Source organism: Thunnus albacares, chromosome 6 (genome assembly GCF_914725855.1).
Source record: "Thunnus albacares chromosome 6, fThuAlb1.1, whole genome shotgun sequence".
Taxonomy (NCBI): domain Eukaryota; kingdom Metazoa; phylum Chordata; class Actinopteri; order Scombriformes; family Scombridae; genus Thunnus; species Thunnus albacares.
Window position 1 is genome coordinate 10,461,035 of NC_058111.1, and position 12,901 is coordinate 10,473,935.

The 12,901-nt window shown below is 38.3% G+C and overlaps 2 protein-coding genes across 2 annotated transcripts; one reads left to right on the top strand and one right to left on the bottom strand.

Annotated features, from left to right (window-relative positions):
* Nucleotides 1–237: 237 nt before the first annotated feature.
* LOC122984214 (olfactory receptor 2AT4-like) lies at nucleotides 238–1,212 on the bottom strand. Its single transcript, XM_044354548.1, has one exon. The coding sequence runs from the start codon at nucleotides 1,210–1,212 to the stop codon at nucleotides 238–240; it is 975 nt and encodes a 324-aa protein (XP_044210483.1).
* An 8,487-nt stretch (nucleotides 1,213–9,699) lies between these two features.
* Nucleotides 9,700–11,218, top strand: LOC122984215 (olfactory receptor 52I2-like). Its single transcript, XM_044354549.1, has one exon. The coding sequence runs from the start codon at nucleotides 9,700–9,702 to the stop codon at nucleotides 10,495–10,497; it is 798 nt and encodes a 265-aa protein (XP_044210484.1). The 3' UTR covers nucleotides 10,498–11,218.
* The last annotated feature ends 1,683 nt before the right edge of the window (nucleotides 11,219–12,901 follow it).

Sequence of the window (12,901 nt, forward strand, 5' to 3'; positions counted from 1 at the left end):
TATATATAAGACTATTTGTTTCACATAAATATAGAAAAGAGCTGTTCCATTGAATAAATATCTATATATCAGATAGAAGATGCCTTCTTGAGAATGGGCTTGGTTTAAATTAAAACATGTTTTAAATGACAGGGTTAACATTGTGACAGATTTGGCAACATTTTATCACAAAGAGTCTTCACTAACAGAGGTGACTAATAACAAGAAAGGTAAAACATTGAATAATGCATTGGTTTATCAGTTACAAATAGCTGAGACCTGTTCTTTTTGTGGAACGGTCCTTTTGTTGAAGTGCTTCCTCAAGCTTTCTCTCATGTCTTTAGCTCTTAAGCAGTATATAAGTGGATTTATCATGGGGGGGCAAAGGCTATACAGCATGATAGTTACTATTCGCATATCAGCACTAAATTTAATGCCAACATTGCTGGCTAAATATACAAAACATCTTGGTGAATAATAGAGTGAGATTATTATCAACTGAGTACTACAAGTGGACAGAGATTTTAGGCGACCTTGCCAATTTGCTATCTTAAGTACTGCTATGATTATAGAGCAATATGAAAACAATATGAATGCCAGAGGCCCCAGTAGTACAACCATTGCAAACACAAAAGCAGGAAAGCCATAAGGGGCCCTGTCAGTGCATGCTAGCACTGTTATACCAATATGATCACAGTAGCAGTGATTGATTATGTTTGAGGCACAGTAAGGAAGAGGGTAGGCCCTAATAACTAACATTAAAGGGGCTGCATTAGCAATAACCCATGCAGTAATACTGATGATGCAGATAGTGGAGTTTTTAAGAACAAGTGGATATCTGAGAGGATGGCAGATAGCCAGATACCTATCTAAAGCCATAAGGAAGAGAATATAGGAATTCACTGAGCCAAGATAGTGAACAAAGTACATTTGGACAAAGCAAGCAGTGAATGAAATGGTCCCTGATTGAAACCAGTACTTACTGATGATCTTAGGTAAAGTGGTTGTGCTAAAGAGAATGTCACATGCACTCAGATTTAGAATGATATAATACATTGGTTTATGAAGGCTGCGGTCAGTTGCAAATAAAAAAAATATTGTTGCATTGCCTATCATAGTTAAGGAATAAACTAAGAACAATACAGCTGAGACAATGCCTTGGTACTTCGAATGAAGTCCAGGGAAGCCGGTAAGGATAAATTCAGTCACAGTGCTCTGATTTTCTTCTGCCATGATGGAGCAGAAATTTCCTAAAAGAAAAATGGAGGCACTAAACACATTAGATAAAACATTTTAACATTGTCTCAAGCATATAAACTATAGCAATGCTTGTATGCCATTTCTTATACTGATAACCAATTGTCTTTGCACTATCAACCATTTTCTAGTAATCAATGTTATACATTAAAATAAAATACAAACGTGAGTAACTCATTAGAAGGATTTAGCTGCCTGCCAGTATGTGGGACTCAACCGTTTACACTTACCTCTCTCAAACAATATGACAGTATACTCTGCTGATTCACATGTGGATTCACCTCTTAAAGTGACGTTTTACCATACGCCTTGTGATGAAGTAATGGTAGCCGTTCTTTTTTTATTCTCAGTGGATTACTCACATTTCTTCAATCAGTCTCTCTAGGCAACACTAATGGTAGGTTTCCATCAAGCAGAAACACATCCATCATTTACTCTGAAGATGAATAAAAATGACAGTAAACCAACTGGAGTCATTGATTGTGTATCATTGTGTAATTGAAACATTAGTAAAAGTATCGTTGTTTCTCATAAGTTTCTTATTCTATTCTTATTATTATGTTATGGAGTGTAAACCACATAGTAATTAACATGAAATCTGTGAATGGAAAAATGTATATACTTTTCATAGCAAGGAACACTCACCTCGTGATGGCTAATAGGAAAGAACTATTATTCAATTATGCTAATGAATTATAAAGCCCGTAGGAGTAAACAACTGTCATTTAAGAAAATCCCAATGTGTATCTAAATTGACTCTGCAAAAAGAGAGCTAATATCCCTAGTGTTTAATGGTGGTCTCTCAGCACATAGCGTGTGTTTACACAGAGTGGATGTCTTTACAGCATAACCCTCAAGATTACAAGGTTAAAATTGAAATATGGAGCCTGTTAGCTTTTCTTTTCTCTTTCTAAATTGTCAGACAATGCCTACCTGTGGTTTTTCTTATTATACCATAGGTATTAGCATAGTTATAGTCTTAGTGATATAATTGTGATGATAATAATAATAATAATAATAATAATAATAATAATAATAATAATAATAATAATAATAATGATAATAATAATAATAATAATAGTAGTAGTAGCAAAAATTATTATTGGTGTAAGCGGTACTGAACTGAAGCTCCAGATACACAAATGGTAAACCTACCATGAAAGAAGTTATATATGTATGTCTCACACTTAATTTAGTTTTATAACAAGTTACATGAATTAGTCAATGACAACAATCAGTTATCAATGGAAAAAAAAATTAATCAAAGAAAAAAAAAAAAATTCAAATTCAAATCTTTCATAACATTTAAACAATAAGAACTCTATTTTTGTTGTGGAATAAACATGCAGTCGCAGGCAGTGCTTGCTTCTCTGAACAAATGTATTTTGGCCAGAGAGGCTTTAGGCCTCAAGTATGGTATGTATGCTTCTTTGTGTCTCTCTCTCCTCCTCCCTCTTTCTCTCTCAACCCAACTGGTCAAGGCAGATGGCCGCCCACTGGGGCCCAGTTCTGCTCAAGGTTTCTACCTGTTAAAGGGGACCATGCACAATACATTTTCCTTGCTGCTACTGCCAAGTGCATGTAAATTAAAGAGTACAGTCTGGACCTGCTCTATGTGAAAAGTGCCCTGAGATAACTTCGGTTGTGATTTGGTGCTATATAAATAAAACTGAATTGAATTGAATGTATTGCTGCCAGGCAATTTACAGGCTTTATTACAGGCTACACAGATAAGCATATAATATTTTGGTTTCCAAAGTTTATGTTGTGTAAGATGTCAGTTGTCAAAAGTTGGTGTTCCCCAAAACACACAAAAAAGTGAAAATAATTTATTTAACAGATTTATGTGAAAAAGTGTTTGGCAAATGTAAAGGAAAATATGCCCTTCAGGGGAAAACAACATTACATAAGATTGTTTTGGGAGGAGAATTCACTGAGGTACAAGGATGCACACAGAGAGGCCTACACTCACACATGCTCACTTTAATCACACACTTGAGACCGTTATTGACATGAGAGACTAATTAGCTTCCTCTTGGAGCTCAATTGTATTGTTGCACAAACACATCACTCTGCCTCCAGGACAAAACATTTTGACACAACATCATTAATTGTGCATTATTTGCACATGTAACTTTGCAAGTCAGTTTAACAAAGTTGTTGACAATAAACTGGTGCTTACAAGAGGTTAGTTTTGAATCAGTTTTTGCTACATATTGGATGAGAAATCACACAAAAAATTGGATGACACAGTGGTCAATACTCAGAACCTAGAGCTCTTGCTCAAAGTGTGCTGGGAGACTCCAGCTCCCCTGATGCCAAACAGGATTAAAAAATAAGAAAAGTTAGAGAAAGGCATTGTTTATGCAAAGACAATTTGCTGGTTAAATAACCAATAAACACAGTCCTTCCTGATATAGGAAATTGCGGGTGACTGACACTCAACAATGTGCCAGTATAAACACACAAACACTCACATCAAAACACCCTCTGCAGCTGATTTAAGAACAACAGTTCAAGGTTTTCGTGACAAGTGATTCTCAGAAGTTGCTGTGGCATGCTCCAGCTGACTATTACAATCGAAAGGGACAGTATTCAATTATTTTATAAGGTGTGGTAGACAATAACCAAGTTTTAGGATATAAATGTTGAACTTGGCAAAGTCCACAGTGCTCTTATTTTTCCTCTTTCTTCTCTATATGATCGCGGCCAGGACAACAGACTATTACCAAGATGGATGGAAACATTTGAGGGAATAGATGTGACGGCTAGTTACCCTGGGTGACTCAGCCTATCTATTACTCACTTTAATCAGCGGCTGAGTCAGGCATGAATGACACTAGTGAGGGGCTTTGAGCGCCTCAAAGGCAATGTCCTCTTTTAATTCGATAACTTGCACATCACTGGTGGTCTCCACCCAGAGACCACAGATGGAAATAAGCTTTTGACTATACCTGGTACAATAAATGTATTGTGCATGGTCCCTATTAAATAAACAATAAATAAATGGAGCTGTCTCCTTTAACAAAATGAGGCACATTACCATTTAGCCGTGTAAGCCTGTAGCTCACAATCAACTAAACTTGTTTTGGCCTTTGTTCTTCCTTGCTTGAGCCCAAGGAATGGCCAGCCTTTCACTGATTCCTACACTCTGCCCATCCTAGCCCTGCTTGTTGTTTTCTTCTTGTATTCTGTGGAGCATTGATGACCTCTTTATTAGGGGATGTGCTCTGAGCTGCAACAGCTGGCTTGCTTTCTTCAGTGATGGGTATTAAAACATTGTTTTCAGTAATGTAATTAATGGAAAAGTAACTGACACCAACATTATGGCCTTCTAATCAACCTCATTTTAATCATATGGAAATTTTCAATAAATTCATTCCTTCATACAGAATGTCCACCTGCAGTTCAAAGCAATGTATTTAACCTAATGTGTCCAGTGAAGACAAAACTCAGACTCAAGTCAAGAGAAATGCAGCTGGGGAGAGGTGCAGATGAGAACAAGCTGGCACAGAAAAAAAGATGTTTTGTCAGTCATATGGGAACACTTTGGCTTCATTCAACACAATGTAGGACAAAACTAAGCTTCTTGTGTGAGAATGTAATGCAAGTGTGCAGGAGAGACAGAGAAAGAGGTTGTGCTCAAGACAGGCAGGCAGGTATGCTGGATGTTAGCCATGAACTTGTGAAGGCTTGGCTAGTGAAGCCAAGTGCAGCACACAGAGACAAGAGGCAGTGAATAGTTGCATAGCAGTTTACTGCAGGGCTGGTAGCCGGGGGACTGGGGTGGGGGCTTGGGTAGGTAGCTGGAAACCTGGGGCAGAGTTTAGGGCAAGAACTGGGGACCAATCAGGGTAGGGGAATGCAGAGGGGAGCCAGGCAGAGCAGGTTCCAGAAAGCAGGGAGCTGAGCTGAACCAAGGAAGGAGACCAACGAGGCAGGAGGACTGGAGATTGGGATTGGGATTGGGATTGGGATTGGGATTGGGATTGGGGCTGGGGCTGGGGCTGGGGCTGGGGCTGAAGTTTTTCAGTAAACAGAGTCTACAATCTGGCAAAGTGGAGGAATCTGAACCGGGTATTTATAGCAGGGCTAATCATGATGGATGGCAGCTGGTAGCCTGACTCCTGCACACCTGTCTCTGATCCTTCAATTACTTCTTGAGTTACTTCTGATCTTTTGGGAGAATGGTCCATCCCTGCTGAAGAGTTCCAGAGACTTGTAGAATCAATGCTAGGGCGCATTGAAGCTGTTCTGGTGGCACGTAGTGGCCCAACACCTTACTAAAACACAGTATTTTATTTGTATCTATATTTGTTGAGACAGCAAAATTATTTGTATTTGTATTTTTATTTTAATAAAAGTGGAAAGAGCTTTTAATTTTAGAAAATTAAAGTGTTACAATAATTGTTAATGAATGAACCACCTTACAAAGGAGGTCCCCACACCAGGTCTCGAACTGGAGTTTCCCAGATCGTAGATGACTGCGCTGACTACTGAGCTAAAACTTTACTCATTGCCTCATTGCAGACAGACCTCTACCCATAACACAGAGACAGCACATCATGTAACGTGTAGAGAAAAACTTCAAAGGCGATTCTCACTTTGCACCTTTCATTCATTGCCTATTTTTTGCAACCTAACTTTGTGGAAAGTAGAAGGGGCACAACAGGTTATGTAGAGTCCCTTGGGAGCACTTCACATGTGTCGGGAGCACTTCACATGTGTCAGTAGCTCAGCTTTATCTCTGGGGAACACCTCCAACTCCAGGAGCAATGTCCAAATTAGGAAATGTGCATCATGTAGCAGGTGGATGTGAATCCCCTCGTTGAGACCCGCTGATAGACGTAGCAGAGGAGAGAGACTGACATAGCGATGTAACTGACCTGCGTGCTGGTATTTGACATGTTTTGTTTTTCTTCCCGAAAGCAAATAATTTTTAAAATATTTGTATGAAACAAATATTCGTAAAAAAAACCCCACTGTTTGTGCTTTGCAGAATAATGTATTTGCGTTCGGGCACATCCCTATTATCACCCATCTGTAAATATAATCATAATCCTGTCATAATCTAGGGTTTTCTGTTTATTTTTCATTACAAACAACTAAGAGTTCCACTGTGAGGACAGAGAATATTGTGAACAAGTGTATTTAATAAGGTATAGTTTGATTAATCATGACTGAGGTAAATGTGACAGTTAATCATGATATTGATTTTAGGTGATATCGTTCAGCCCTACTTTGCAATTAAATGACAGGCCTATTCGACTAGCAGTCCGTGGGCCGGATATGGCCCTTTTGATTTTTTCTATGGCCAGCAAGAGGGTGCCTGCAAATCAGGCTGGCATGGTAAAAATATTTTTATTTTCTTGTGTTTGTTTGTTCAACGGGACAAATAACTGTGGTTCATACTCCAACATAATGGGTGGCGGTAATGCGCCTTAACGCTGGTTGCCAACCACCATAAAATGGAAAAAAGAAGAAGTATCACACCCGCTCCATACCTGCCATTTGCTCACTTGGTCAAGTTGCGCCCTGGGCTGGCGGGCTACAGAGAAACTCACGTTAGCCAACAGCAAGCTTCAAAATGTCTCTGTCGAAGCTAAAGAGACGTAAAGTTGATTGTGAAAATCGTCAATTCCAAAGCGAATGGACTGACAAGTATTAATTCACTTTGCCAGCCACAGCAAGTAATAAACCGGTGTGTTTATTGTGCAACGAATGCATTGCTGTGATAAAAGAATATAACGTGAAGAGGCACTACAAGTCAAATCATGGCTCGTTTTCTGCCAGTTTTGCAGAGGGCTCGGAGGAACGGAGAAGAAAAGTACAAGGACTGCTGGCATCTTTTCAAGGGAGTAAATTGGCCCTTGGTAGCTTTTGCACAGAACAAGAGAGAGCCATGATAGCATCCCTGCGTGTAGCCTGGACACTAACCAGACAGAAGAGGCCTTTTACCGAGGTGGAAACCATCAGAAATCGCATGCTTGCTGTCATTGATGAAATGGTTGTTGATGAAAAAGTTAAGGAAAGTGTCACTTCAACCATTAAAAAAGTGCCTCTCTCGGACACATGAACTCTTCAAAGGATGTCACAAGGAAGCTTTTGGAAACCTTCAAAAAGCAGAGGTTATGTCTATCGCTGTCGACGATTTAACTGATTGGACCGATATCGCCCAGCTAAGCATCTATGTCAGGTTTGTTGCCGGAGTGTGCTTTTGGGAAGAACTTCTGGGGCTTATTCTGTTGGAGGGAAACACTACAGGTGAAGTGTTTTTTCAAAAGAATGTCTTGTTTTTTTATGAGCGTGAACTGGATTCACAAAAAGTTTGCCTGTTGGTTACTGATGGTGCTCCGGCTATGATTGGTAGAGTGCAAGGGCTGGTGGTGAGGCTATCAGCTATAGCCCGACATATACAGTTTTTACACTGTATCATGCATCAGTCTTTGCTGTGTGCAAAGCTCAGTGGTGATCTGAAAAACACCATGGACACTGTTATGAACATTGTGAATTTTAGTCGATCAACCTCCAGCCTGCAACATCGCTTTTTCCGTCAGCTACTTGCTGACACCTTTGCCGAACACACTGACTTACTTGTACATAATGACGTCAGATGGCTCAGCAAAGGAAAGGTTCTGGACCATTTCTGTCAACTCCGCCAGGAGATTGTGTCTTTCCTTCGCACGTGTAAACACAAACGGGCAACAAACCTCTTGAAGCGCATGTTGGATGAACAGTTTATGGCAGAAGTCTACTTTTTGTGTGACATTTTTGGACACTTGAAAACTTTGAATCTGGAAGTGCAGGGGCAGGAAAAATCTATTGCTGATTTGGTTGAGAGGCTTTGTGCCATCAAGACAAAGCTAACGATTTTCACAACAGACCTAATGGTAAAAAAATTGCTGCACTTCCCAGAACTCCATGCATTCATGAGCACCGCACCTGGGGCACACATAACGCCCACCATGACAGACCTCATGACAAAATTGACTGAGAACTTTAATGAGAGATTACAAGGCTTCAGCATTCCCATTGAGGTATTGAGGTATTGAGAGTATCTTTCAGATGGAATTGGTTGATGTGCGGTCCTCCTTTGCTTTAAAACAGCACTTGCAGTCAGAGGGTGCATTTCTAGACTTGTGAGTCGAGCTTTTTTCATATGAATGCCATCAAAACAAGGGCACGTTGTTCGATGACCAATGAGAAGTTACATGAGTGTAACTTATGACCCAAACTATGTTGAAATAGCAAAATACAGGCAGTGTAATTTCTCTCACTGACTCAAACAGGCTCAAAATGATAGAAGTCTGATTTGTATGGTAGTTGTGTAGTAGTAAATCACCTGATTGAGGCATGTAATGCTCTTTTAGTGAAAATGCAAAGACTACAGATCTGTTTTATGATGATTCAAACAGGCCTACTTATTGTTAGTCTGGATACTGTTTTACTGTTTTCACCCTTGACAAATATGGATATGGACCTGCTGTAAGCACCATATGTCTGCTTGGAATTGTTTTTGATAGTATCATGAAGTATGATGGCTACTGTTTTATTATGTTCATCTTGCATTTAGCATTTATGGGTATGGACCTGTTTTAAAAGCTCCTGTATGCTTGGAAGTGTTGTTGAGGATATTACAAACAGGCCTACGTACTGTTTTACTACATTCATCTTGTTTTCTACATTTGTGGATATGGACCTGTCAGAAAAACACCTCATGTCTCCTTGGGTTTTTAGATGTTACTTTTTGCACTTCTGTTTCAAGCCTTGTAACCATAACTTTCCAACTTTTTGTATGGACTCGCTGCTGTCTGGAATTGATTGTAATGATACAATTAAAGTGAAAGAAAAGGGATGCACATGACTAGTTTATTCCACGTACTAATATATCTATTAACATTATACTGTAAATTATTTGTAGCCATTGATTGACAAAGTATTCTGTGTGGCCCACGGACCCCTGTGATTTTCCTATTTGGCCCACTTGCTATTGAAGTTGAATAGCCCAGATCCAGGATATAGAATTTCAGATGTTGATAATAAAAATAAACTAACTAGTTAGTAGCTGACATCAGTATCCAGCGTGATTGGACAATGGGACTGTCCAATGAAAACCTACTGTTCAATTGAGCCTTAAAACCTTAAATCCTAGAAGCTGTTTGGTAAACTCGATTCTTGGTTTTAGAGAGAGCTGTGTGATTGAGCTCAGGTGGAGTTACATTTTTCAAATCTGACTACAACTGGCTGTTTATAATATATATTGAATGATCTTTTGCTTAAAGAAGAGTATTTTCATCATTTTTGCTATTTTGTCATCTTGATATTTTGTTGAATATGCCTTTACAGAATGCTTCAATCAAAGTAACAGAATTTATTATAAGTGGTTTTGACAAAACTGAAAAGCCTTTTGTGGTTGGTGTGGTTATATTAATTACCTATGTTCTTGCTATATTAGCCAATATAATGAACATCCTCTTCATCATAAATGACAAGCAATTACACAAACCAATGTATCTTCTGATTTGCAACCTTGCTGTTGTTGATATACTGTACACCTCCAGTGCCAGTCCAACAATGATTGGAGTTCTAGTTGCTGGTGTTAAAACCATATCCTATGTGCCATGCTTCATTGGAATGTTTGCTTTCCACTTGGGAGGGATAATGGAGATGTTTGCTTTATCGATTATGGCATTTGATCGACTGATTGCTATTAGTTGTCCATTTAAGTACCACAGTTATTTAACAAATGTGCGCACTCTTGTCCTTACATATATCCTGTGGATTGTTGCCTGTGGTATTATGTCCGGTATATCAGCAACTCTGCTACCTCTCCCTCACTGCTACTCAAAGCTGAAGTACAGTTTCTGTGAATATGCTGCCATAATGCGAACTACATGTGTTGATCCCACACCCTACTTCAATCTGGTTACCATCATAATGTTTTTTCTTATATTTTTCACTTTTGCATTTATTTGCCTGTCATACATTTTGATCATATTTTTTGTCAAATTATCATCAAATAATAACAAAAGGAAAATGGGCAGCACTTGTTTGAGTCACTTGGTTGTAGTAACGTGTTATTACTGTCCAGTATTTATTCTCATTGTTTTGACCAGGATGGGTGTGGTATTAACTCTTGAGGCTCGCCATGGCTTAATGATCGGGAAAATCCTTGGTCCATGTCTTGTAAATCCATTTATGTACTGTCTTAGGACAAAAGAAATTAGATGTAAGATCTTTGGGATTTTCAGAAACAGTTGATACATCTCTGTGGATCCTCATGAATTTTCATTGTTAATACTTTATTATAGAAGATGAATCCTTTAATAGTCTAAGTGTTATGATAAAATGATGGCCATGTATTTACTGAACTGCAAATCCTGTTCAGGGTTGTAATGGACAGAAACTTATCCCAACAAACATTGGGTGAGAAGCAGTCTCCATCCCTGACAGGTCTGCAATCTATTGACAAACACAGTCACACTCACATGTTCAAATGCTAGCAATTTAGACTTTCTATTTAACCAAACCTGCATGTCTTTTGACTGTGAGAGGAAACCCACACACAGCCAAGGAAAAACATGCAAATTCTCACAACTTCACTGCACCACTTGATGGAATGTATTATGAAGCAAACATGCTGTATATCATAAACTTTGTTTTTTTGGCTGCTTTTCAGTATACCAAATGCATACTGTATTTACCAGCATTACTTATTGTCTGTTACTATGTCTATGTCAATAAACTGTATGTTGCTGTAGGTGTTCGCAAATTTTCCTCAAACTTTTAAAAAAGTAATCGTGGTAAAAAGAACTGATGACTTAAGGACGTCGAGGTTCATTCATAATTCAAAACCTTTAAATTCAAAATTCATCAAATTTAGGGTGGTTTAAGTTGTGTGCTTGTGCTTATCATCTAAATTCCCACATTTGGCAAAATATTTTTCTGAACCAGAGACATAAAGTGGAACTCCCCATTTGCTGTGTCTAACTGGAAGAAGTTGCCTGAGGTCGAAAGGATTTTCACCGGCTCTAATCCTTGAAATATGGCCAATACTAAGAATTGTGAAGTCTGTGTTAGCACTGATCAAGGCATCTCTTGATTGATCTATATCATCTATAGTATATAAAGTCATATTCACTTTGATCCTTTTTTCACTTAAACCTTTTGCTTATATGGTTGTTTTTCAATCTTCTACTTCAGTCTTTATGGAAAACATGCAAAAGCGCTTCCTGCATTTGCTTCATTAATGTATATACAGTACATAATTTAGGCTTTATTATCCTTATATTAGGATTTTACTTTGTGGAACATTTGCAGGATTTGTTTGCATATTTGTTTGAGGTCTTAAAGCCACATGTTAGCATTACTTTATAAGAACTTTATTTCTGGAATGGGGTCTTTTGGTCTAAGCATGTTAGCCAATATCAGTACCCCACAATAAGAAAAGTGGCCTTGCTAATACTGACAATGTTTGGATCCACTTATACTTGTGAGTCTAGCTTTTTTCATATGAATGCCATCAAAACAAGGGCACGTTGTTCGATGACCAATGAGAAGTTACATGAGTGTCTCAGGATTGCCCTTACTGCTTATGACCCAAACTATGTTGAAATAGCAAAATCAAGGCAGTGTAATTTCTCTCACTGACTCAAACAGGCTCAAAATGATAGAAGTCTGATTTGTATGGTAGTTGTGTAGTAGTAAATCACCTGATTGAGGCATGTAATGCTCTTTTAGTGAAAATGCAAAGACTACAGATCTGTTTTATGATGATTCAGACAGGCCTACTTATTGTTAGTCTGGATACTGTTTTACTGTTTTCATCCTTAACAAATATGGATATGGACCTGCTATAAGCACCATATGTCTGCTTGGAATTGTTTTTGATAGTATCATGAACAGGCCCATTTATTATTAGTATGATGGCTACTGTTTTATTATGTTCATCTTGCATTTAGCATTTATGGATATGGACCTGTTTTAAAAGCTCCTGTATGCTTGGAAGTGTTGTTGAGGATATTACAAACAGGCCTACTTACTGTTAGTCTGATGGATACTGTTTTACTACATTCATCTTGTTTTCTACATTTGTGGATATGGACCTGTCAGAAAAACACCTCATGTCTCCTTGGGTTTTTAGATGTTACTTTTTGCACTTCTGTTTCAAGCCTTGTAACCATAACTTTCCAACTTTTTGTATGGACTCGCTGCTGTCTGGAATTGATTGTAATGATACAATTAAAGTGAAAGAAAAGGGATACACATGACTAGTTTATTCCACGTACTAATATATCTATTAACATTATACTGTAAATTATTTGTAGCCATTGATTGACAAAGTATTCTGTGTGGCCCACGGACCCCTGTGATTTTCCTATTTGGCCCACTTGCTACTGAAGTTGAATAGCCCAGATCTAGGACATAGAATTTCAGATGTTGATAATAAGAATAAACTAACTAGTTAGTAGCTGACATCAGTATCCAGCGTGATTGGACAATGGGACTGTCCAATGAAAACCTACTGTTCAGTTGAGCCTTAAAACCTTAAATCCTAGAAGCTTTTTGGTAAACTCGATTCTTGGTTTTAGAGAAAGCTGTGTGATTGAGCTCAGGTAGAGTTACATTTTTCAAATCTGACTACAACTGGCTGTTTATAATATAT

Bases quoted from the DNA above. Each gene is read 5' to 3' on its own strand.
- LOC122984214 (XM_044354548.1), bottom strand. From the start codon at position 1,212: ATGGCAGAAGAAAATCAGAGCACTGTGACTGAATTTATCCTTACCGGC.
- LOC122984215 (XM_044354549.1), top strand. From the start codon at position 9,700: ATGAACATCCTCTTCATCATAAATGACAAGCAATTACACAAACCAATG.